The sequence below is a fragment of the Netta rufina genome (assembly GCF_964035555.1).
Source record: "Netta rufina genome assembly, chromosome: 21".
NCBI classification, from domain to species: Eukaryota; Metazoa; Chordata; class Aves; order Anseriformes; family Anatidae; genus Netta; species Netta rufina.
In genome coordinates, this window is record NC_140145.1 from 1795348 (window position 1) to 1820088 (window position 24741).

The window sequence follows — 24741 nt, forward strand, 5'->3', positions numbered from 1 at the left end:
AGCAAGTGGAAAGATAGGAAATTTTCAGAAAGAAACAGTGAAAGAAACAGAGCTCGTCATTACGCTGGTGTGAATTAGTGGTGCAATCACATCTTGGATGCCTTTGGGTTCTGCTCCAACACATCTGAGAAGGGAGATGGTGGAATCAGAGAATGGCAAGGAGAAAGGCCACAAATTTCAGGGGTGGTGGCTCCTCAACTGGATGTCAGGCAGGAAAACAGATAACTGGGAGGGTATGTTTGAAGTCTGAAGAATGATAACGATCTGAGAAGGACACAAATGAAATGATAAAAGGTGGTTTCAGAAAAAGGATCAAGAAAAAAGAAAAAGAGGATTTCTCCTGAAACGTGGTATTAAGCTGTGGAAATTCTTGATAGCAAGTGTTCTGTGTGCTACAAGTTGACAAGAGTTCAGAAAACAACTTGGCACATTATTCAATCAGTGTCTCTCTTCCATCTGGTAAAGGTAAGGTATTTGCCTGACATCTACTTTTGACCTGTTCACACATAGAAACACATCCATCCATAGATTCCATGTGTAGGAGAGCTTCTTCCCAAAGCTAATATGGCAGTTTAGGGAGCAATAAAAGCAAGCAATTTGCTCTTGGGGCAATACCATCCGTACTTCTGGCATTGGAGGGCAGCACTAGATAGCAATTTTTAACTAAAAAAACAAAAAGCAGAGCTCGTGGATTGATGTGAGGAGTCCAGCCTGGCATTTCTACTTTGTCTCCCTTTAAGCAAATCCTTTAATAGCTGTATCTCTTTTTTGTAAAGCACTATGAGAAAAAAGCAAATTACAGCTGTGCTAGCGTGAGTTTTGGCAGTTCAGGCTCCATAGCTCCCACTGCCATCAGCGGAGATCACGAGCACTTACATTCCTTGAAAGCAAGTACTTCATCTTTCAGTATTCATGATTTCTTATGTCAGTATTCAATATTCCCTAAAGAATTTATATCTTGTAGACCTTTGAACCCCACCACTGACCCAGGATGGCATCAGCATGACAGATTTCAACATTAGCATCTAAATGTGTGGGAAAAAAATAATTAATCTTCCTAGAGTCAACAGAAAACTCTAATTTAAGCAGTCACTTTTTATTTTTTTATACAATAAATTTCAAATTTATTGAGACTAGTGATTTCTTGGGATTCCTTATACCTTTCCTGTTGTTCTGTGGTTCAGCAAATTCTGTGTCCTATTAAGTTGCCACAAACCACCACCTGGGAACAAGTCTTAGCCAAGGCTGAAGCAAAAAGAAATGGGATAGCATTAAGGGAGGGATTTGCTACGTGCTGTGGTTGCTGTGATTGTTGCTGGTGATGGAACCACAGCACCAGCCCCAGTGCTGCAACCTGTGAACAACATGGATGTGCTGAGCCAGCCCCAGGAGATGGCTCTGCATTAACCACTGGATACTCTCACACGTTTTGTTGGTATTTTCCAGTGGATGGTGAGCCCGCAGTGCTCAGGAGCCCAGGAAGCTTTGTTAGCCATCCCGTGCTTCCCCATTGGCATCACCGTCAGCACTGTGACTGGGATCTCATACCTCTAGCAACACAGCCACAGCCAGGCACAGTCCTGATTCTTCCTGTGATGCTTTCCCCAGTAAGATGCAGCTCTGCCCAGTAAATGAAAGAAAATGAAAGAAAAGGCTGCAGGGCTGAATTTCATCTGCAGACTGCAAATCACACATTTCACAGCCAACAGCCATTCTTAATGCTAAACAGATTGGATATGGCTCCTACTACTGGCAGTAAAGATAACAGGAAAAGCTTGTGCTAAGAAATGTTGATAGAACAGGGCTACAGCTCAGTGCCCAGACCTGTAGGTGATCCTGAAGTACTTGAGTCCGACATCTAGTTTGGATTGTATTGAGGCTGTATTGAGGTCTACGTTTGCTTAAACTGAAGCTTTCAAGGTGTCAGAGGAGTTATAAGTAAGCAAACACGAGTCTTACTTGGAGACAACCGCGAAGACCTCATGTCATCTTCTTGCTCCCTTGGACATAGAGACTGTGAAGGCTTCCTTGGAGAGCTCTGTTCTTTCCAAGTAAAAAGGCTTTCAGAGGAGCCTAGCTAGCTCCTAAATGCTTCCCTCTGTATTTTATTGACTGGAAATAGGGTTTAGCAGTCACAATGAGAGCCTTCAGCTGATAAGTTCCAGGTGACAGTAGATGTGGCTCCTAATGCAAGAGCAGGCTATGCAGCACTGCTCAACCAGTTGAAACTTGGCAGAAGCTCCTGAATATTGGCTGCTTTGTTACTAAAGGTGGAGGTATTTGCAGAGCCCAAAATACTTATAATTAAACTCAACAAGCTTGAATTTTGTATTGTCAAGACATCTTCCTTTTTTCTCTCTCTTTCTCTCTTCTCTGGCAACTCAAAAGAGGGAATGAAAAATGTATTACAGACTGGTCGTGTGCCCATGGGAAGGTTGCCCTCCTTCCAGCAGCTCTTCAGGAGTGAAGCTGTGGTACATTTTACACCACATAAGCATGTACGTGTGTAGCGTGGAACAAGAAAGACCATTACCTGGTTCCTATGAAAAGCTTTCAATGGCCTTACTATGATCTGAGTCACCAGCAGCTTAGCAGCATGAATATGATTTAAAAAACATAAAAGTGGGAGTTGCTTGAAGTTCTAGTGAAAACATTCAGCAGATGTCACCTGTTTGACTCATGTTGGGTCCAGGGAGAAAGCAGTTCATGCTCAATGCAGCAAATGCTGAGATTTGGGAAGAGCATGGGGGAGCACAAAACGGAGCCAGACCCAGGGGCAAGCATGCCTTCATGCCAAAAGGTACCTGGGCTCTTCTGGCAGCAAAGGCTTCAGCTTCTGCAGAGCTTCTGGTGGGCTGAAACTCAGTATGGAAAGGCAAGCAAAGAAAATGTCCACTTAACATGGTTTTGGCATGACCCACACAGACTGATAGGCTGCATGGAAAGTTTGAACAAAACTTCCATTCACTTGCATTTTCTGCTTGTATGTCCCTGTCCTGGAGACACACATGACCTGAAGCTGGACCCACCACTGTGTTCTTGGAAAGCAGCTTTATGCATCTCTGCTACACCACTTAGGTCCCATTTTGCAGTGTGTCTTGCTGTCCATCTCTGTGGGAGTAATCCAGTCTGGGATTGTGACCACTGCCACCAACTCCATTATTGGGCCAAAACAATGGTGTTTGAGAGAAATTTGCAAGAAATAAGAAAAAAAAAAGGAAAGCATCCAACAACATAAACAGTTGTATTACTTTCAAATCAGAGCATGGCCACCAACAAAATGCCCAAAGCTACCTTGACAGTTGACACATAATGTATTATTTCTGTGCGTCTCAAGGCAACATAATGGTCTGCCTCCATGATGTTGCTTGTCATGGCATTTTAGATTACCAGAAGATTTGGAAAGCCACAGTCTGCTAAAAACTCCTTTGTTCCTAAAACCATTTATCACCTGTAGAATTATCTCAGATGTGTTTTCACAAAGCGGTATGACTTCTAATGAGCTAGCACTCACACAACAAGCTATTAAAAAGCAATTAGCTCAAGGAAATTTATCTAAGCTGTTTGCAGGGCCAGTCTAAGGAACGATAACATTTTCTTGATGGAGGCCTGTCAAATTTATCACACAGAATTTCTAGGTTGGAAGAGACCTCAAGATCATCGAGTCCAACCTCTGACCTAACGCTAGCAGTCCCCACTAAACCATATCGCTAAGCTCTACATCTAAATGTCTTTTGAAGACTTCCAGGGATGGTGACTCCACCACTTCCCTGGGCAGCCTGTTCCAATGCCTCACAACCCTTTCAGTGAAGAAGTTCTTCCTAACATCTAACCTAAAACTCCCCTGGCTCAACTTAAGCCCATTCCCCCTCGTCCTGTCACCAGGCACGTGGGAGAACAGGCCAACCCCCACCTCGCTACAGCCTCCCTTGAGGTACCTATAGAGAGCGATAAGGTCGCCCCTGAGCCTCCTCTTCTCCAGGCTGAACAAGCCCAGCTCCCTCAGCTGCTCCTCGTAGGACTTGTTCTCCAGGCCCCTCACCAGCTTCGTCGCCCTTCTCTGCACCCGCTCAAGCACCTCCATGTCCTTCTTGTAGTGAGGGGCCCAAAACTGAACACAGTACTCGAGGTGCGGCCTCACCAGAGCTGAGTACAGGGGGACGATCACCTCCCTAGCCCTGCTGGCCACACTGTTCCTGATACAAGCCAGGATGCCGTTGGCCTTCTTGGCCACCTGAGCACACTGCTGGCTCATATAGCTTATATAGCTTGACAGGATCCAGTCCCTGAATTTTCATAAACTCACCAGGACTCTCCATGCCCCCGTTAATTTTAGGAAGCCTGTGTTAGCAATAACAAAGGCCAGCTAATGGCAATGCCTCTTCCTGAGTTGCTCTGTCCTGTCTTTTTCCAGGGCACTTTGCACTTTTTCTTGGCTCTTTGCTCTCCCAGATCCTGTGCATCTCAGTTATACCCATTATTTCACTAACTGACATAATGTATAAATTCGAAATTGGATTTTATTCCTGCTCAATGCGTATTATGTTGATGTGTCAACACTAATAGTTTTTCTCCTCCCAACTTAATTTGAGAATTATGCATGAATACTGCAAACTACTTAAAATTATTTTAATTATATTCAGTTATGATGTATATGTGTACATCCGTATGCACACAGAGAGCAATAGGCCGTGCAGTTGCCAATAGGCTCAGCTTGTCACTAAGCTGTGTGCCTCTGCACCAGCAAGCTCATGGGGAGACAGCTTCAGCCAAGCTCACTTCCCTGCAGCTTTTACCAGCTTTTCCCCTGGAGAATTAACAAGAACATCAAACTTCTCCAAACACAGCATGCAGGGGGAAAGAAAATATTTAATAAGGAAGGTGGCAGAGTCTGCTATGAACTTCTATTACTTATATGTAAATTTTATTTTATCAGCCACATAGGAAAAGAACAAAAGAAAACAAACAAACAAAAAGTAAACAACAACACACACACACACACAATGAGGATGAATGGTGTTGACAAATATTCAGCCCCAAATGTAACCTTACTGTTGAAATCATCTCCAATGACTTCATCTCCAGCATGGCCTTTGGAAACAGCTGTGTAGTCAGGAAGACAAAGCTCAATTCTTTTGTTGCAAATAGAAAGTTGATTCTGTTTGTCCTGGATGATGCAAGTGGGTTGAGGGGGGTCCCAGCCTCTCTGCTGTTGTCCCCCTTTGCATAAGAGCATTACAAAAAAATTATCTCTACCAAAAAGTGTGTCTGTACCCAAATCATGGTCCTTGGTCCAGGAAGGGCTGGCCTTTTTGGCCTTAGTCTAATGCATGAGGAGCTTGTTCATAAAACCTGGGAGAAATACAGAGTGGCATTAATGGGATGCAAAATCTGAGCATTTTTTTCTGTAGAAGTCACATTTCCTTTACTGGAAAAAAATACATCAGTGGAAACTGAGCAATTTTAATGCTTAAGCTACAGACACATGGCAGAGTCTTTTCATTTCACCTATCTGATAACATCCAGGTGCATTTGACATACTCAATTAGGGAACAAATGTTTCAGCCTCATAACTCAAGTGACAGCGAGACCAGTTGATGGTCACAACCACCAGCAGTGGTCCGTACAGCTGTCATGGCCCAAGTTACCAAAGGGCAGCTGCATTCAGTATGTTTTCAATTGTTCATTTCCTTTTGTTTTTCATTATACACACTTTGTGAAATCAGCTGTTGGGAAATGAATGTTTCAGGGCAGCATAGAGTGGGTCATCCCAAGAAATTGCTGCAGAACCACAAAGCATGTAGTGTGGGGATGCCCCACAGGCAGCAACCCATGGCTTCTCCTGCCCCTTGCTTTGGCTCTGCCAAACAGGAAGGAGTAAGTCAGAAAAATTAGCTAGTCAAAATCTGGCTATAAAAGGCTTTTTCTCTGCTGAGGTATTTCAAAGTAATACCACATGGATGAAGCACTCCAAAAGGCATCAGAGTTGACAGGCTGACAGGAGTCAATCAGGTGGAACAGCTGGCCAGGGACGACAGCATTCCTGCAGGAAAATCCATTTTTTTGAAGTGTCTGCATGAGAAGGGAAAACAAAAAAACTTGAAATGTGACACAGAGAGGTTTTTCTTCAAACTCTGACCAGGCCTGGGCAGTCTGCACTGGCACTGCCACCAGTTGTGTCCTGCCCACGCTGCTGTGATGCAGCCTGCAGGTGATGTTGGTGGTGGTGCCCTGCAGCATGACCCCTGGTGACAGCTGCCATGTGGATCCAGCTCCACGGTATTTATTCACTCTCTCCAGCAGTTACTTGGATGCAGAATCTTGTGCATCACTTTCCCACCAGGAAAACATGGGGCATTTGGAATGAAGGAGATTTTCTGTTTTTACAAAAAAATTTTGCAATGCACTTGGGCATTGTGAGCAGGGTTCAACCTCTGCAAAAGAGCCCACGGTGCAGGAAGAAGCTTCAGATTCATCAAAACATCTGCAGCAAAGGGTGCAGAGAGCTTGAACTTTACTGGCAGGGGTGGCAGTGCCCATGTGTGCTGATGGTTGTACACGCATTGCTGTCTTGACCTGCTTGGGTCATTAGTGTCCTTGTCCCTGTGACTTGCCATTAACCAGCAGCATGCAGAGACTGTTTTGGAGCTCTGCAAAGTCTGTGAATTGCTGTGTTGGGGGAGGCTTCTCTCCTGTGTGCTGCTGTTCCTGATTGCTGTCTCTGGGGGCTACTGCAGTGCAAATAAACACCAGCAATGACAGGGACATGCCTGGCATTGATTTGCAGCAAGATGAACTCACGGCAGCTAGCCAGCAGGTCCTCACGCACTGGTATTATAAATGCCCCTTCCTGCCCTTACTCTTGGAAACTGGGGAGATATCACAGGGGAGGAAGGAATGATTGATCAGGAAAAAGACCAGGAATATCAGCCTCAATGAGTCTGAAAGCTTAAAGAAAACTGCTGGGAGGCAACCAGGTGAGGGATGTGCGTGAAATCCTCCCACCTTAGCTGCCTGTGCTTGGCCTTGTCTCGAGTAAGGAAAAAAATAAATTTGGTTTCAGCTATAGAAAAGAAGCCCCTGTTGCTCGGGTTTCATTCAGGCCTAAAGTGTCATTCAGGCGTTGCTGTGAAATGAGTTGCCCTGGCCCTTTTTTAGCTCCTTAGCTCAGGCCTTGCAGGGCTGCACGTCTGTTACCAGACTGATGGCACCATCCTGCTTCCTGAGGTGAGCTTGGCCACCTGGACAGCATTTGGCTTTGGTGGGCAGGGCACAAGTCAACAGAAAACCATGTGTTTGTGGTCCTGTGGCAGTGGTGAAATAAATGCTTTCTCCTGAAGGTTAATCAGTGGGAGTTCTTTGCTGGACATTGTGTGGTGTTAGTTGGTGTTCATGGTAGCCAAATAACGAATAGATCAGCAAAGGTAATTCTGCAGCCTGAATGTGCAGAAGTACACATGCCTGGAAACTACCAGCAAATATTTTTGGTATCGATTGGTCTCTAGCTGTTAAGAGCCTGAAGTAGTCAGCTGGATGCAAGCCACTGAGCAGCTCTACTACAGTGGTATAACAAACCTGACTTCCATGTAGCTAATTTTGGCAATAGGTGATGCTGCACTTCCAGAGCAATGTAACTGCATTTCAGAGAGGTGTCTTTAAAATGATTATTTGGACTTTGTTGGGTTAAAGATCTTCCTCTCTAGGCATAGTGTTTGCACTCTGTTAATTACATCCCTTTCAAACAGCTTTTAACCTGGAAATGTGTTTGGTGAAAATAAACTCATCCCTAACTCAGCCAGTGCCTGAATGAAAGTACTCATGTAGCTGCATCTCCTACATTGCAGGGGAGCATGGCACATTACTAAGCGAAAACATTCTCTCCTTTTTTCATCTCTCACCAAATCTGCATTTCACCCCCTCAGTGCAGGAAGCGCTCCTGCAGAGGGGCTCTATGCATCTCCCTGAGCAGGCAGCAGCTCCCTGCCCACCCAAAAGCCCCTTTCTACAGTCAGGGCTGTCCGCCAGACATCATTTCTTATGGTTGCCAGTCTTTGGACAGCTCCTGTTCATGGACTGTGCTGGGGAAACTGCTGCAGCACAGTGATGGAACTCATGGCAGCAGGGAAGAGGAGGAAAGGACCTTCTGGAGCCTATGGTGAAGCATGAAACCAGGCAAGGAAGGGAGCGGGAAGGTCAAAAAGGTGCTTCTGCAGCCAAGCAGAGAGGTGGCTCATCCCTAAAAGCTGAGGTTTTCATTAAGGCTGACCAAATAATCCTGAAAAGGTATTGTGCTGGAGCACATAATGCAGCAATGTTTGCAGCATTCATTAAGACAAACGGGCAAAGTTCAAGCTAAATCCCAGGACAAGTGCAACTACACCTCCATGCAAACAGATGCACATTTGGAGCATATGTTAGGATCCTGAATACCCCAGGAGACATCAGCAGTCCCATTTGACTTATGAATTTGAGTGCCATGTTGTCCTAAGCAGATGGAGCTGCAAAAACATTCAGGACTGAATGAAAGACAAATGGGTATCTTTGCTTTACAAGTCCCAGCCTGGTCACACCTATGACCAAGAGCTGCAGCACTGATTTTAGTCTCTCTTTAAAGTCTGTTATCTGTTAAAAGAAGGCACTTCTGTAGCAGATGGGATGGGACAATTCTGCTGATATTGAGCCAAGGCTCTTGGACAAATAATTAAACATTAACATTTGTGAAGAAACTAGATTCGAGGACTAATGAAACCAAGGTCCCTTCTGAGCAAACGATGAGCCCAAAGCTTGTGGTGTTGCTGGTATCCATCACAGCAGACCTTTTTTCCAGGGTCTAAATCAGTCAAATAAATAGATGCTATTTTTCACACTCTCTTCCTGGGGTGACTGCAGTCAGTTCATGAGTCAGCCTGCCAGGTCTATGTTGGAAGCAAAGCCCAGCTGCATCTCTCCCTCTCACTGCTAGGTCTCCAATTGATGAAGTTTTAATGAAATCAGGGTTTAGAAAGGAGACAGAGTTTTCATGGATCAGTAACATTTTCTATTAGACCAAATGCTGGGGAAAAAATGATCAAGGTTTTGAAGATACATGCCCTTCTTCAGAGATGATACAGGAGCTCTGAAACAGAGGTTGGAAACAGTTTCATTATATTAATCCATTTCATAATTTGATGAGAAAATGGAGTTTGGTACCTGTACTGCAAAGAAGGCTTCACTGAGGCCAGAGAAAACGTCCTTGGTCCTATTGGACAGGGAAAGATGGGGAGATACTGACAGCTGAATGGTCTGGTGTCAGCAGAAAGCAGTGAGTGAGGAAAATTGTATGGTGTCATAAAATGAATGCTTCTACTGGGTCCATTGTTTTCCATATCCAGAATTTTATGAATTTTAGTTCCTGAGCCTTGGAAATGAAGTATCGCATGGATGGGGGGGTGCATGGAGAGCAGTTGTGGCTCTGCCCCCAGGGAATTGGTAGTGGTGGATGGGGACTAGGGTGAGTTTTCATTGTTTTGTGGTTCCTGGTCTGCCTTTGGATGAGGTGCATTGGCCAGAGGGAACTTTGTTTTGGTCAAAGGCTTGGTAAGATTGAGGAGTCGTTGAAAGATGGATGGCAAAAAAGCCCAGGGAATATATCTTTTTTTCCAAGTTAGGAAACCAGTGCTGGTTGTTCAGTGATTTTCCCTGTAGTTTCTCACGTAAGATAATGTGTGACAATCAGGGATACGCAGGCAGCAGACTTGGCATTATTTTTTTGTACACAGTAAGTTTGCATATCTTCGTATTTGGCTTGTTCAAAGCCACAGTTGTTTTCCCAAGAGGAAAGTCCTTACGGTGTGCAGATGGATGATCTATTCATGGATGAGATGTGCATTGTCCCTACAGAAAGTGTCATGGGACAGGACTGTGCGTCACAGCTTTGTGCATGGTACACAGGGCTGCTGCTTTTCGGGCTGTGTTTTTCCCTGAGTCTTCTTTGTGGATTGCCATGTTTTAGGTGGTTTATGGTACACCTAAAAAAATTTGATGTCACCTTTTTTAAATAGGAAATGGCCCTTTCTTAGTGAATCACCTAATCCTGTCAGAGATAGCTTTGAACCGAAACAAATTATCCAAATATTTCTGCGTAACTGTCACCATGGTGGAACACAATTGTGTTTTCCTTGCTCTGTATCACTAGAATGATCAGCTGCCTTTTGATTTCAGTGCATTTCTCAACACTGACAAAAGGCTTCACATTGTGGTTTGAGGAAGAGAGTGAGCATTTTGGAAAACTGCCTGGTTTCAGTGAATGGGGCCAAAAGGTTTAGCATGAGAGGTAAAACTAGAGAGACACATCGTCGGGAGTGTGTGGTGTCATTTCACCTTCCAGACTGACACATGTACAGTTTGGTTGTATGCCATATTCCTGGGTTAGCCATAGAGATGAACTTAAATCCATCAGCAAAGCACAGTCTTCTTAAGCAGAACTGTTCCGCCATGCCCAGGGAAGTGTTGGAAGCGTAGCTTATCATGGCACTGGCTTTCCAGCAGCTGGCAAGGATTTCTGGGGACAGGACTTGGATTCTGGTAACTGACAAACCCATTAATCAAAGAACCATAGAATGGTTTGGGTTGGAAGGGACACTTAAAGATCATTTAGTCCAACCCTCTGTCACTATAGACCCTGGTAAAAAGTCTTTCTGTCTTCCTTACAAGCCTCATTAGTGCATTGAAAGAGTACATTAAAAAAAATAATAATAATTAAAAAACTGCATTGAAAGACTCCCTGGAGCCTTCTTCAGAAAGTTGGTTTTCAATCTGAGATGTGGACATGGTTTGCTGCCTAGGCCCTGTCCCAGGGTTTGCTACGTCCTGGAGTGCATTGAGCACAGCTCCAGCAGCCACACCAGAAAGCACTGTTTGCTGGATCTAGGAGATGAGCTACCATGTGACAGTTTATTTTAGCATGAGAAGAGTCCTCAAGCATCACTGAGCTAAATATTTCTCTAATTCATGCATAACTTAAGTACAATTAGCAGCCCGATCTCAGAGACCTAGGTCAGATGTGACGTTACTGTGCTGGGACTGCACCTTATGAGATCAGGAGCTCAGGGCTGGGATTTGGTTGAATCTCCAGGACCATTAACAGCACTACACAAAACCCCATCAGCACCCACTGCTGGGGCAGGGGAGACATCACTGAGAACTGTTTTCAATTTACATTACCATACACCACAGTTCCACTTCATGCAAATATGGGTCATGGAGACTAGAGCAAGCCTAGGGTTTGCAGAATCTGCATTAACCCTCCAGCACACTTGCCCAACTCTTCACCACCTGCCAAGAGACTCATGATGAGAGCTGCAATGAAAGACACCCTGAAACATCCAAAGGCATCTCTGTGTTGTGATATGTCATGGATAAATCCGACAGTTAAGCAGTTCAGACAAGCTAATGAAAGAATGTGCGCCATATTAGTTACATGCCGAATGCCCTCTGCTTTGAGTCACATCCTCTACACCACCCAAGGAAAGACCTGCCCCAGAGCCCTGGTGGGGCACTTGTCAGATGAAGAGATGGTTCCTGGAAGGGTTTCCAGCACATTGCCAGTGGGCTCAAGCACACTGGGCATCTGATGTGGAGCTCATAGAGCTGCCACCAAAATGCATTGTCCCTTCTCATCGCAAACCTGAGTTTATCACCAATGCTCTTCCTCCATTTTACCTGGACACAGGTATACCTCCTCTTGTGCTGGACTATGTTTCATGGGCATTAAGGCCCAGAGACCCCATGGCCTCCCGAGCTTTTCTGCAGCCTGGGAGCAAGCACCACCAAAGATCCTCATTTTTCCCAGTTTTGAGGTGTGAGCACTCCATGCCTCCCTCCTTGCTGTAGACCTGCTGTTCTGAGTCATGCATTAAAATTACTTTCCTGAATTTTATTTTTTTGTGGTGACAGCTGATTTGTATTTTCTTACTTCTCTGCTCTAGCATATTGGTAGCTGGCAAGAGCTAGAAAATGCCAAGCGAATCACTGGAGGGGACTTCAGAATTGATCACCTTGTTTTTACCAGGGCAAGGAAAAAATCATGTACTCCTCGCAACAGAGTAACTCAACAGTTACTCCAGGCTTTAATTGAACTTTCTACCTCACAGTTCTTAGCTGAATTAATCTTGTTTTCAAACAGCGGACGTTCTGTGGAAAGTGAACTGTTATATAAAATTATTTTAAAATGCAAATAAAATAAAAGACAAATTCACATCCTAGCACGGTATGACAGAGAGAAACAAATCAGAAAATATTAAAATCACTTACGTTATTTCTTCACATCTTTTCAGTCTTGGATTCACAAATGTTGATTTTTCATGTGCTCTGCTCTTGACTTACTGAACTGAACTGCAACAGTGGAGGGGAGCTTGCTAATGTGTTTCTGTCTCTGGTTGAATTAAATATTCACCAACTTTCTTCAGGGCTTTAGAATTGTCAGTAAAGATCCATGACAACCAAAAGAAGTCTCACAGTCACCAATGCTCTCAGCTAATGTGAGATAATGTGAGCCATGGGCTTTGGAGGGCAGAGGGGATGGACTTCAGAAGGACTCCAGTTCCTACAAGCTGTGGGGAGGTTGTAAAATCCTGAAAACCAGATTCTTTGGGTGTGCAGCTGCTTGGGGGCCTGCAAGTCACTGGGCAGTGCCGCCGGGCAGACTGGTGTCGATGGCTGCATCTTTGGATGTGGCCAGCCTGTGTGTCAGCCCCAGTACCCTGTTGATTTCTGGCAATGAACAGAACACAATGATTTCTGGCAGCTTAATTTGTAATTTTTACTTCTCCTTAGAAACTGTCAGTTTGACAAATCAAACTTTTACCTGCACATATGAATTTATCCTGCCTTATGTGAATTTCTCACTGGGGAAAAAAAATTGCTTGGTTAATGTTAATTGTCTTCCAAATAAGAATGTCCTGGTCCTGAGGTCACAGCAACTTCCAGTTTCTAAATATGAGCTAAAAGACAGCAACAAACTTAACCTGATTTAACAGAGGTCAGAATGAAAACCCAAAGATTATTCCATGATTACCAAAATGAAATGTTTTTTCTGACTTCATTTGGCTTTTTCTTTCTTTTGTGTTCTCTGATCACATAGCTTTTGCAGGCATTGTCATTTTGGTTCAAATCTCACAGACAAGCACACTGCAGGATGGGAAAGATCCTGCTTGCTCTGCTCTTCTGGCTTCATTTAGCACAAAGGGAAGTGCAGTCCCCAAAACCACCATTTTGCTCCTAAACAGAGCCCCATATTCTGCTGTTTATACTCTACAACAACTCTGCTTAATGTAAATCTTAATGTAACTCCAGGATAAAGGTAAGAGAGGCATAAAGGTGGGACTTCCCAAATTGTACTGAAGCAATTAAAACCAGCCAAGTGATGACAAAAACACTTTATGCCTCTGAGCATCATGTAAGTTTTGACAGTGGTGCAGAAGTCAGCACTTCCAAAACACCTGTGGTGAGCTGAGCACTGTGGGGCAGAGCCCAGCCCAGGGGCATGATCCATGCATGAACACAGTGCAGCTTCTGCCCTGTCCACCCTCCTAATTGTGCATTTGTTCTCTGATTGCTTAGCATAAATTTCTCCTTTTCTAAGCTGTTTTGTTGTGTGCTGCCACACAACACACACTGCTTAATCCCAGCAGTTACTGTTGGTTCAGTGTTGGACAAAGCTGTTTTTTCTCTCTTCTGCACAGTGCAAGCTCTTCATTTTTCTGTAGGGGAACTCGTTGTTGGAAGTGCTGCTGGTGTATCTCACAGCCATTTTTTTTCCAGTTGTCTCCTCTTTGTATGCAGCAACTGTCACCTCAGAGCAAACCCAACCTGCTGAGCACCATTTATTCTGTGCCTGCCATAGCACTGAGCATCGCAGCCCTCCCACAGCATCCCGCTGTACACAAGCCTGCACAGTGTAGCCAGTCGAAGATCTGCTCTTACTCTCTTCTTTCCCTACATGGCACAGCTTCAGTAATAATAGTATCAAGCATTTGCACATATACAGCATTGTCTGGTCATTTCTGGAAATTCAGCATTTTTTTTTATAGACCTGGACTTTCATTTTGGACCAGACATCCCAGATGGCTATGGAACAAGGGGACCAACATAAAAAACAAATGTACTTTGATTTAATAGAGCAGCCTGAGAAGTTGCCTGCAGCCTATGTTAGTTTTGTCTGGTGCTAGATAGCAATACTGGAAGACCTGTTTGCTGCCTTGTTATTGCTACTGTTTGATACTCATCATCTGCAGTGTTAAGGATGTCTTGAGTTTCCCCATAGTAGCTCTCAGTCTCCTTGGCAAAGCTCTTATTAATTATCAGTGTCCTTCACACATTTCAGGAACATGTCTCACCTTCTAATCCACTTCTCCTGGCATTCTTGAAACATTTGTAACCGTTAAGTGAAAAATTGGTTCCCTTTGGCTAAAGGACACTTTCAGCAGCAGGGCTGTTTGGCTGGCTCATTTGCTTTGCTGGGGATTCTGCTTTCTTCTCTAATTCAGAAGCAGCTTACAGATCGCTCCTCCAGGCAGTGATGCTGTCAGCAGCAGTGTGTGAGAAGTGGGGAGAAGAGCAGTGGGTCAAATTCAATCAATCTGGTGAAGCAGACAGAACAGGTTACTTTTGCTAGATGGTGCCTTTCCCTTATTCCATAATCCTACTCTTGTTGGGTGTCATGTTTGTCATTATTGCCAAAAAGTTATAGCCTATGCTTCACCACTGTGATGCTGGCACAAGGCATGGCACCAGCAGCGGCGCTGGAGGAGGTAACATGGATCAAGGTCACCTCATGTCCTTGTTCAGTTTGTGTCGGGATGAAGATGTAAATATGATGCACCTGGCACAGCCAGACAGGTTTCTGTCACTCCAGGGACTCACTGCATCCCCCCAGGGGACAGAGCCTCTGCCCTTCCACTGGTGAAGGAGCATCTTGTAGGACAAAGATTTTTTTGCAAGAAGTGATTCTTCAGCACACCCCACATGGTGACCTGCCACAAAACCCCCTGTCCTGCTCTCATTTTGTTGCTGATTGAACGGAGGGGACACAGGACTGCCCACAGCAGGACACATAGGCACACACCCAGAACAAGCTCCAGCCCCATCCAGAGGATGGGTTTACACTGGAGGCATCAATCCAGTAGAAACTCCATATTTGTGAGGTAGGCTGAAGCCACTCGCTCCCAAATGGGGATTCCCAGCATTAGCCCTAATTAAAACCTGTGAGTTTGTTTTTCCAAGAGGCTCCCACAGGCCTCACATCTAAGGTCAAGATGCTGAAGACCCATTTACATATGCACTTTTATTAGGATCAGACTGGGCACTGGTTATTGAGGCCAGGGAGCTGTAAAACTGGGCGAAAGAAATAATTAGAACCCATTAATTTGTACTTCAGCCTGATAGCACTTTCTAATTTAAAACCAAAACAAAACAAACAAACAAAAAAAACCAACCACTTCTCCATGTTTTAGTTAAACTATTTTAAGTTAATTGAATGGGCCCAGGATTAATATTCCTACTGTGTTTTCTGTGGAGGTGTTGCTGCAATTTAACCTCTCAGGGAGCCAATTTCTCTTAGCCCAGTTTAATAACCATTATATCCCAGCTGTGAAGTGAGGAGACCGGTGCAGAAGCAAAGTCACTGACCCACTCCTCTGCTTAAAACTTAACCCCAGAGAGTTAAAATCTGTGTCTAGTGATGGAGAGCACCAAGCTAGCCAGGCGGTGGGACATAGCAGAGGCAACAATGGCTCATTCGTAAACACCCAGGACAATACAAGAGGATTTCTTTGAAGACTGTCAGCAGCATCTTCCATCACCCAACCCAAACGACAGTATCTTCATGGGGTCACTTTAGCTACACCATCAGTGCACTAAGCCTTGTCCCAGGAATCGTGTCTTGTGTAACCAGAAGGTTTAAGGGATGCTCCAGACCCCCACCAGGTTCTGCAGGGGCATGGCAAGCAAAGCTAACGCCACCTCTGCCGGGCACTGGAGGGGGACCGAGGAGGAAACATGGTGAGCACCGATCACGCAGGGCTCTTCAGGGATACACTGTCCCCTGCCCCTGCTCTGTAGCATGCCCTAGTAAACACTTGGATATGAGCTGGGACAACCCTATATTTTGGGCACATTGAGTCAAATTAGCTTGTCAGATGTGCCAGGTGACTGAATAACTCTGAGACCCGAAGTGGCATCTGGGTGGATATCCAAGCTGTTGGCAACAGCTACAGTCAGAGCTGGGGCTGTGCAGGGAGCAGGACAGCACAGGGGGAAAGCAGCAAGTAAAGCAGCTTTGCTTAATGCTCTCTGAATAAACACAGAGCACTAAAGGCGAGGTAGTAGAAAAGAAGAAGTAGCAGCACTAGTACTTAGAAAATGGTACTTGAAGCATCTTGACAATTGGGACAAAAGGAGAAGTGGGACCTCCCCTGGGAGAACAGGGGAGAGTGCAGGAGGCCCTGGCTGCATATAGGCACCCTGTGCCTGCAGGACTTCTTGCAAATCATTTTCAGCATTGTTGCCTTGTTCCAGTGGTTCGCGTGGAAGTGCACAGAAAAAGAGCCGGTGCACCAGCTGGTACTGAGCCAGCAGCCCAGAGCTATCAGTGCAGTCAGCAAGCAGCAAGATGAAGTGAGAAGCCCATTTCCATCACCACCATGAAGGCCAAAGGTGCCTTTTTTTCATATATTCAGCATTGAACTGATTGTTGTTTTTAAGATGAAATGTAATTTTCCGCATGGGAAAATGCCAAGTTGTCAACACATGAACTGGTCCCTGGTTGTGCATTGGTTCCAGGTGCAGTGGTGTGGATGGAGATGGTGGAGATGGGGATAGGGATGAGGATGGGGATAGGGGCAACCTTGTGGGTTCACCAACAGGGGCCTGGGAAGGTACCCCAGTGTTTCTCATACTCACCAGGCACATCACCTGCAGCAAGCCTTGGCGGCCTCCTCAAGGTGGGTGGCTTCTTGCCTCTGGTATGCAGAAAGCCCACTCTTCATCATGGTCTTGGTCCACCCAGACAGAGCAAGGGCCAAGCTGATAGAGAAGCATGTGCGGACCCACACACCAAACATTTTGTAACCCACAAGACTTGGTACCTCTCGCAGGGCTGTGGACATCCCAGCAGTACCCTTCAGAGGCCCTGCGTGAGCTCTGGGGGTGGCTGGAGGAACACGCAGGAGTTACCCACAGGCCAGGTTAGTTTTGCACACTTCATCATTTCACAGTGCAAATTTAAGCCAGGTGCTTGGGATTAAGGGTGCTAAGAATACACACTTAAATCTGATTATAATTTATCAATGTATGAGCAATTCCCTGCTGACAAAGCTGCTGGGAAGAATGGAGCTATCTCCCGTTAGCAGCAGCCAGTGCAGTAACGAGCCTGTTACTATGGAAATGAGCTTGTTACCCTCTCCTGCTCCTGGCAAGCGGGATGCTCAGGTGCAGCATCAGGGAAGCTGGCTGTTCCCAACGGCAAGCGGTACCCCAGCTGACAACAACCCCAACCCCAAGGCAGGGCTGGAGAAGCTGTTACTAGCACCTGGGTGCTGGCATGGATGCAGGGCAAGGTGGCCCGGGGCACATTGTGCACCACAGAGCCAACTCAAGCTGGCAGATGGGTACTCGTGGGGTCCCACAGCCCCAGCTGCCTTGTATGTAAGGTTATTTCTACAGGGATGCTGGTTGCTGCTGGGCTTCTTGAGCCAGGGTGCTCCTGGCACTGGGAGCGTGTTTGTGCAGCCTCATGCTGTGAGTGATGGGCAAGCAGGGATGGAGAAACACCCTGAGGGTGCAAGCGAGGTGCTCAGTCCTGGGCTCCAGCCCCAGCAGGGTGGGACCACATCTTTCCACTAAAGCAGAGCTGTGCAGCATCATCTCCTGGGAGGAGGATGATCCTGTAGCTGGATGGAGCTCTGCTCCCTCTTGCAGGGAATTTGGTGGAGGCAGCAGGGTGCTGGCAAGGATGAATTTGTGTCTGCTGTCCTGCAAATGCACACAGGTAAAGTGGGTGGAGGTGGAGGTGAGTACTACAATGGGTGCAATGAGAAGCATGGTCCCTTTTGCTCTGATCCATTTCTCCCTCCTCCCTCTACAGAAGGGCAGCAAGCTGGGATAAGGCTGCTCTCAGCAGGGCAATGTGAGACTTCCACAGATGGTCAGGCATGGGCCCCAGAAAGAGAAAGGGCTTGTGCACATGTGAGGGCAGCCTCAGTTCCTACCACAGCCCACAGAGCATTCCTGCAGGACCTTTGCATGCTTTGTCCCAGTCCATAAATGCTCTGGGTCACGCCTTTGTAGGTGGCAAGAGCACTGTCATGGAGCAGGCAATGGAAGGACAAAGAGTAGTAGCAATGGGGAAAAGACAAATAGACCCCTCAATCTTCAGCTCACATCATGGAGTCAGCCACCCTCCACGGGGGTGTGTGTGGAGCAGAACAAAATGCATCTTCTGTGTTTTCACTGCTGGAGCTGCAGGACTTCCAGCCCTCCTTCTGTGGATGTGTGGGCCAGAAAGGGGGTGGGTAGAGGAAATTAGACTTGCTTTAAAGGTAGCAGTGATTTGGGGGAACACAGAAAATGGCATTGCTCCTTTAACTCCAGTTGCATGTTGCAGGCTTAGGAGTGGCTCTGTCCTCTGTCCTGGGGGAGCACAAGAGTCACTCCAAGCTTCAGGGTGTCAAAATGTTCACCCCTGTAGCACATCTTCTTTGATAGAAGAATAAATAAAATATATAATGAGAAACTTCCAGATTTGGAGGGGGTGTATGTCTGGACATTTAGAAAATATTTCATAGGTTCCCACATATGTTTTATTTATATATATATACGTATAGATATATCTATATATAGATATATGAAAATGTATTGTCTTCATCCAGAAGCTTTTACAGCACCGGGCTGCCACAGGCTGTGGATTGAAACAGCACTTGCTGCCTCTTAGGTGTGAGCAGCAAGACCTCCAGCCTGTACAGCTCAACACATCCCAAGCAAAAACCACTACACCGCTTCACATGCTTGCTCCCTTCTTGTGTGGTCCCCCTGCCCCTCCAGACTCCTGATTTCTCCAGGAGTCTGTGTCCCTTGCATTATAAAATATCAGTGGCTGAGTTTATCTGGGAAGTACAGTCAGTACAAAATGGCCATTTATCCAGTCCCCAAGCAGAGCTGGGAATACATTGTGTTCTTGTGTTGAGCACTCTGGGGCTGTGCACTTTAATACATGGCCAACATGAAACATTGGTCCTATGGAAAAGACACAGACCAGTAGTTTATGAGCTCAAAGCCTGTCTAGCTAAAGGAACAGCTGCACGATCTAGAGTGAGCACCAATATGCTGCTTGTGTTCAGAAACAAAGAGGCAGTGGCCAATGCAGCACAAAGCCCTGCTTGCTGTGCAAATAGTCGGAGTATTTGGGGGGTCACATCCCCAGGTGTCGCAGTCAGCTGTGAGCTGAGCATGGGCAGAGCCAGTTTGCATTTTCCTTGCAGGTATTCAAGACAGACATAGTCTGAAATGCACTAGATCTGAGAGCAAAGACGAAGACTAAATTATGCTTGTTGTTCAGAAGTTATTAACAAATTATTTTTTGTTTGGCTACCACAAATGAGAAATCTATGAAACCTGAAGCTTTTGGAACTGCAGACCTGTTTTTCAAAAGCATGAGGAAAGAGCCTGCTCTCCCCTCTGCTGATTCATTCCCCACCCCAGTGTTCTTTCTCCCACCCCAGATTCATTCTCCCACCATCAAGAGGCACAAGGCTCATATGGAGTCCTCAACAGTAGAAGACCTTCTCAGATGGCTTACATGGGCCAGACTTGGGCCCAGTAGGTTCAGGACAAGTTGGTATCCAAGCACTGTCCTAGCTAAAGCCATAGCTGCCAGAGGAGCCAGTCCTGCCCCTTGGTGAGGATTTTTATTAATGCAGCTTTGAGAGAAGTTGCGAGTCACCCGAACAGCCCCACTCACTGTGCCATGCAGGGTCCTATCCTGACATCGCCCACTCTGCACAGCAGCAAGGCCAACTTGGGATTCAAGAAAGGAGCTCTACCACTCTTTTTTTGAAAGCTGAGGTGATATTAAAGGAAAGTGTCATAAGTATTATTTCAGCATTTAACTCTTTGAAGAACCAAGTGCTTCCCATAGGGTCTCTTCCCTGCATAGAGCAGAAGGAGAACGTGCCAGATATGATACAGCAGTATCTGCAAAAGGTACCAGCTGTGAAACCAGTGTTCTGCAGCCATGACAGCTATCGGTTAGCTGCAAACTTCAGAAACTGCATGTAGGAAGACTGAAGGAACTGGTCAGGACTGTGCTTTCATTCCCAGCAGGGAATTCAAAGCAAGGGACTGTGTTGGATCAGGTCCATTTTACAAAATGTCCCAGAGTGTCTTTTGGGACAACATGAGATGTGTCTGCTGCTTACAATTACTCAAGTCCACTAAACTGCAGTGGGCAATTCCTGGTGCTCTCCATAAGAAGCCAAACACACCTGTAACTAGTGCAGGTTTTCATTCAGGGTTCTCATGCATCACATGGGGCATTTGAGCATCAGCACTGCGCATAGTTTGTTTCTATAGCACTGCTTACAGCGTATTCCAAAAGCACCAAATCAGAAACGACATCATTGATTTCTCCTAATTATAAATCCTATAGAAAGTTTTCAGCTTGCAACAGTCACAGTTTTCCTCTCAGCAGAGCCAATAAAAGTTAAGAGTTGCTCCCTGGTTACTGTCATTACAACAATAAAAAGCCAGAGTAATTGAAAAGTGAATCAGGGAAGCTGCCAGATTGGAGAGCAATGATAATAGAAGAAATTACCTGGAAGCCCAAACCCGATGCAAATTATCGTCTCTGGCTGCACTGAGCTCAAGCCCAGTGTGGACAAACTTCTGTGCTGATGATGGAGGAAATGCCTGCTGGATGCAAGTACTGGAGCAGAGAGCAAAGCAGGAGCAATGAACATATGCATGCAAACAGGCCAAACACACAGGGCATGAGCCAGCAATGGTGATTTTGACACCCATCTGAGATGGTTCCTCCTAGAAGACAAAAATGGTAACGGAACAATATAAAATATTTTTCCCTATATTAGCATCAAGCTTAAAAGTAGGAGCCAGAGACACAGCAACAGATGGATATTTGACAAGAGAATTTTGTCCCGTTAGACACACTAACTGGTATAGGAATACCCCCAAACCCACAAGTCATTACTGTTTCCACATTGTTAAGACCAGCAGATGCCTGTGTCTGTGTTTGTAATCCAGGTAGCCTGAAGCAAGACAATAGGTAGACTCTGCAAAAGCTTGTTAGTGGCAGTGCTGTTATAAAGAGAGACCTGCAATGATTCCTAAGAGCAAAAGGAAAGGAGCAACATATGCCAGCACAGGGGACTGTGTGTCTTTTACCCTCCCCAAGGCCAGCATGCATGCACCATACACAGGAGGTTCTTTGTCCTCAACTACCCTACCCAGATGAAGTCTTTGAGAATTTCCATTAAGTCTAAAGGAGGATAACACAACACTGCAATAATCCTCGGAGTCCACAAGTAAAGATCAGATCACAGAGACAGTGCTCTGGGCTTTGAAGCACTTGTAGGGGTTGAGCGTCAGTCCACGTTGGAGAACACAAGTTTTGAACAACTTCTAAAAAATCATTACTTTAAGGGGGAGGGGCAGGTGGGGAGGTGCGGGGGAAATAAGCCCATTAAAAAAAAAACGGGGAAAAAATGTTTGTATTGGCCTCGGAGAACTTTTCCTGAGCCGAGAACAGTAAGAAAACTCCAGCACAGGTTGAATATTACACCCTGGTGATAGGTTAACCCCATGCCATCTAGCGGCTCCTGCTGATACAAATTGACCACTAAGTGAAATTATGGGTTTCAGCATAGGGTGGATTTAGGAAGACACCAGGGCCAAAGTTCAGGTTTGAGCTCTGCCAAGAGAAAAACTTCAAAGGAGAGCAGGACTGGGTGGCAGGTGATAAAGCATTACTGCTGCCCACGAGTACGCCTCTGTGGCACTGCAGGAAGCCAGCTGGGAGGGATGCACACCCTGGGCAGCCTCAAGACACTCCACAAACCTCCGCTAATGACAGCTCCTGACACTGCTGTAAGACAAGCATACACATTAGCCAAGTTTCCACACCTTTATTTGTCAGGAGAAATGCTTTTCATAATCATAGTTGTGAAGTACACAGTTGCTTGATTTTACTTGCTCTTTTAACATATAAGAAGACAGATTACGGGTGGTGAAATTTCCTCATGCACAATAAAGAGAGCTGGAAATATGTGACTAAATACTGGGGGGGGGGTTGCAATCCAACTTTGAACTGTGCGGCAGGGGACCACTGGTGACAATTGCATGCTCGCTATTTTTAGCTGGGCAGCATGAATATCGAATCCCTGAGGAACAAGGAAAGCAACAAAACAAGCATACCAACCAAATCAGGGTTTCAGAGAACTCATCTGGGGCAAAAAACAGGAACTGTCTGTCTACTGTACCCCTGCTATTCACTTTTCTGTAGATTTACTGCACCAAGTTTTAAATCATTGCATGAAATAAATAAATAGAACTGTAAAAATCAGTGTTTCTTAGATAGATTAATGCATATGGATGCATGCAGATCTGCTTATATGCACACAGAAACACATAAATACTTTGAGGTCCAGGTTTAATCACAGTGCACTTATTTCCCCCAGTTAATCACTTTGAGAATTAATAATTTTGTATCTGTGCAATGAGGTGTGGAGCAGTGGTCAGGGAAGACAACCTTAGATAACACACCAGGCGGCTCAGAGCTGATAAGGTTTGTCCTGTCCTTATCAACCTTGGGGAAAAGGATTGGGGATTTACGCTGTACTGTTTCTGAAATGCCAGCTATATGATCTGATCATTCATTATCACCATACTCTCAATTGCAGAAGTGGGCACAAGTTTGCATCGCCTTTCCTCAGTGTTAACACCACAGTGTTAAGCCAGGGTTGTTTGTTTTTTCTGAGGTTTCTTGAAGGTAGGCAGCTTGGATAAGGGTGTACAAGCCCCGGTGCTCACTGTTTGGTGCTGGCAAACCTGTGTCTGGGGTTGTAAATGCTGAGATGTCAAGGTGCTGCTCACATGCTGAGATGCAGGCACACCACCTGCCTATCAGCAGCAGCACAGGAGGAGATGTGGGAGGGCTCAGAGCACTTCAATCCTTCTTCAGTGCCTGCACTGATGGCTCGGAGAGGCTGGTCTCCTCCCTTGGGCTGCCAGTCAGACATTGGGAACCCCCTCTCTTGTGTACCATTAGCAGATGTTAATACCATGAAACTTACACCTGTGCAAAGTTCCTCTGCTGCAAAATTCATTTCTACATATTCTGCAGGAATGGTCTGGTTTTAAAGCATTCATCTGGTATATGCGGAAACAGCATTTACCTACTGGATCTACATTTCTGCAAGGAAAATGTTCTCTGCTTGTGCTCTCCACACTGCAGTCAGGAGGAAAAACAGGGCAGAGAGAAGGTTGTGGCTCACGGCAAGGTGCTGGAGGTGCCAGGGGAATTTCTGAGGGCTTTACCTCTTCCAGGATTGCCAGGGCTGATGCTGGATTGCTATATTTCCAGCCTGGAAAACAACCCCTTGCTTCCCTACAGCTCTACCAGCAATAAGTAAGCTGCAAGAGCTCTAGCTACATCCAGTTGAAGTATTCACACTGTTAGTGTTAAATGAACCCAAAAGAGCAAAATTTGCAAAGTTATATTGAGGTGTTGAAATGAGGTTGAAAAAACCACAAGTAGGGAACTGCAATGTGCCCACATGCCTCTCTTCCTCCCAGTACCACGCTTGTTCCTGCTGGCCGTGTCTAACTCGGTTCTCTTCCCACAGTTCGACATGCAGAGGATAACACTAGAAGAGCTGAAACACATCCTCTACCACGCCTTCCGGGACCACTTAACGATGAAGGACATTGAGAACATCATTATCAATGAAGAGGAGAGTTTAAATGAAAACTCTGGCAACTGTCAAACAGAGTTTGAAGGTGAGGGAGAAAGTTTCTGTACTATTATTTTCTTTCTTCTTCCTTTGTAAAACTCAGCCTGGTCCACAATATGCAATGGGCAAAGTTGCACAGAGTTAGTGCGGAGTTACTTCAGGACTTCTCAGCTTTGAGATCAATGCTCAGTCTACTAGTTCACACAGCTTTTGAGCCAATACCAAAACCCTTTCTTTCTCATTTGTCCCCTAAACTTGGAGTATGCCCAAAGCAACTTTTATATCTGATGGTTTGCAGAGCCACAGGGTGGTACTTGGGCTGTTTCACTTTGGAGCCAGCAATAAATTGAAATTCACAGGCCAGCTTCAGTGCCTCTTAGGAAATGAAAAAGAATATTTGTGTCGAACATAACCAACCTGGTCTATTTTTCCCCTCAGTGTAGCAGCACAGCAGACAATATTACAAAGCCCAAACCATGCATTCATTCACAGTACAGATATCCACAGACTCCTGGCAAATAAATCAGCTTCTAGGCCAGAGGAACTCATGGTGCTCCAAATTGTTGCTGGTTGTAACAACCAAACCTAAAAATCATCTCAAGTGCAAAAAGTCCAGTGAGATACATACAGAGAAACTTAAGGGTTCTGCACATCACCCTGGTGCTTTCCCATCCACTGAAATGCCACATTACATCGTCCATTTGTGGGAAATCCTGATATTCCGAGGGGTCAAGTAGCCTCT

The 24741-nt window shown here is 45.5% G+C and overlaps 1 protein-coding gene across 1 annotated transcript in view; it reads left to right on the top strand.

Annotated features, from left to right (window-relative positions):
- The window catches only part of CALN1 (calneuron 1), a gene marked incomplete at both ends in the record, with an annotated part of 109933 nt that overhangs the window by 80223 nt on the left and 4969 nt on the right, over nucleotides 1-24741 (top strand). Inside the window, one exon of the mRNA XM_084299871.1 lies at nucleotides 23892-24063. Within this exon, the coding sequence (XP_084155997.1) occupies nucleotides 23892-24063 (172 nt within the window). The remainder of the gene's footprint in view (nucleotides 1-23891; nucleotides 24064-24741) is intronic.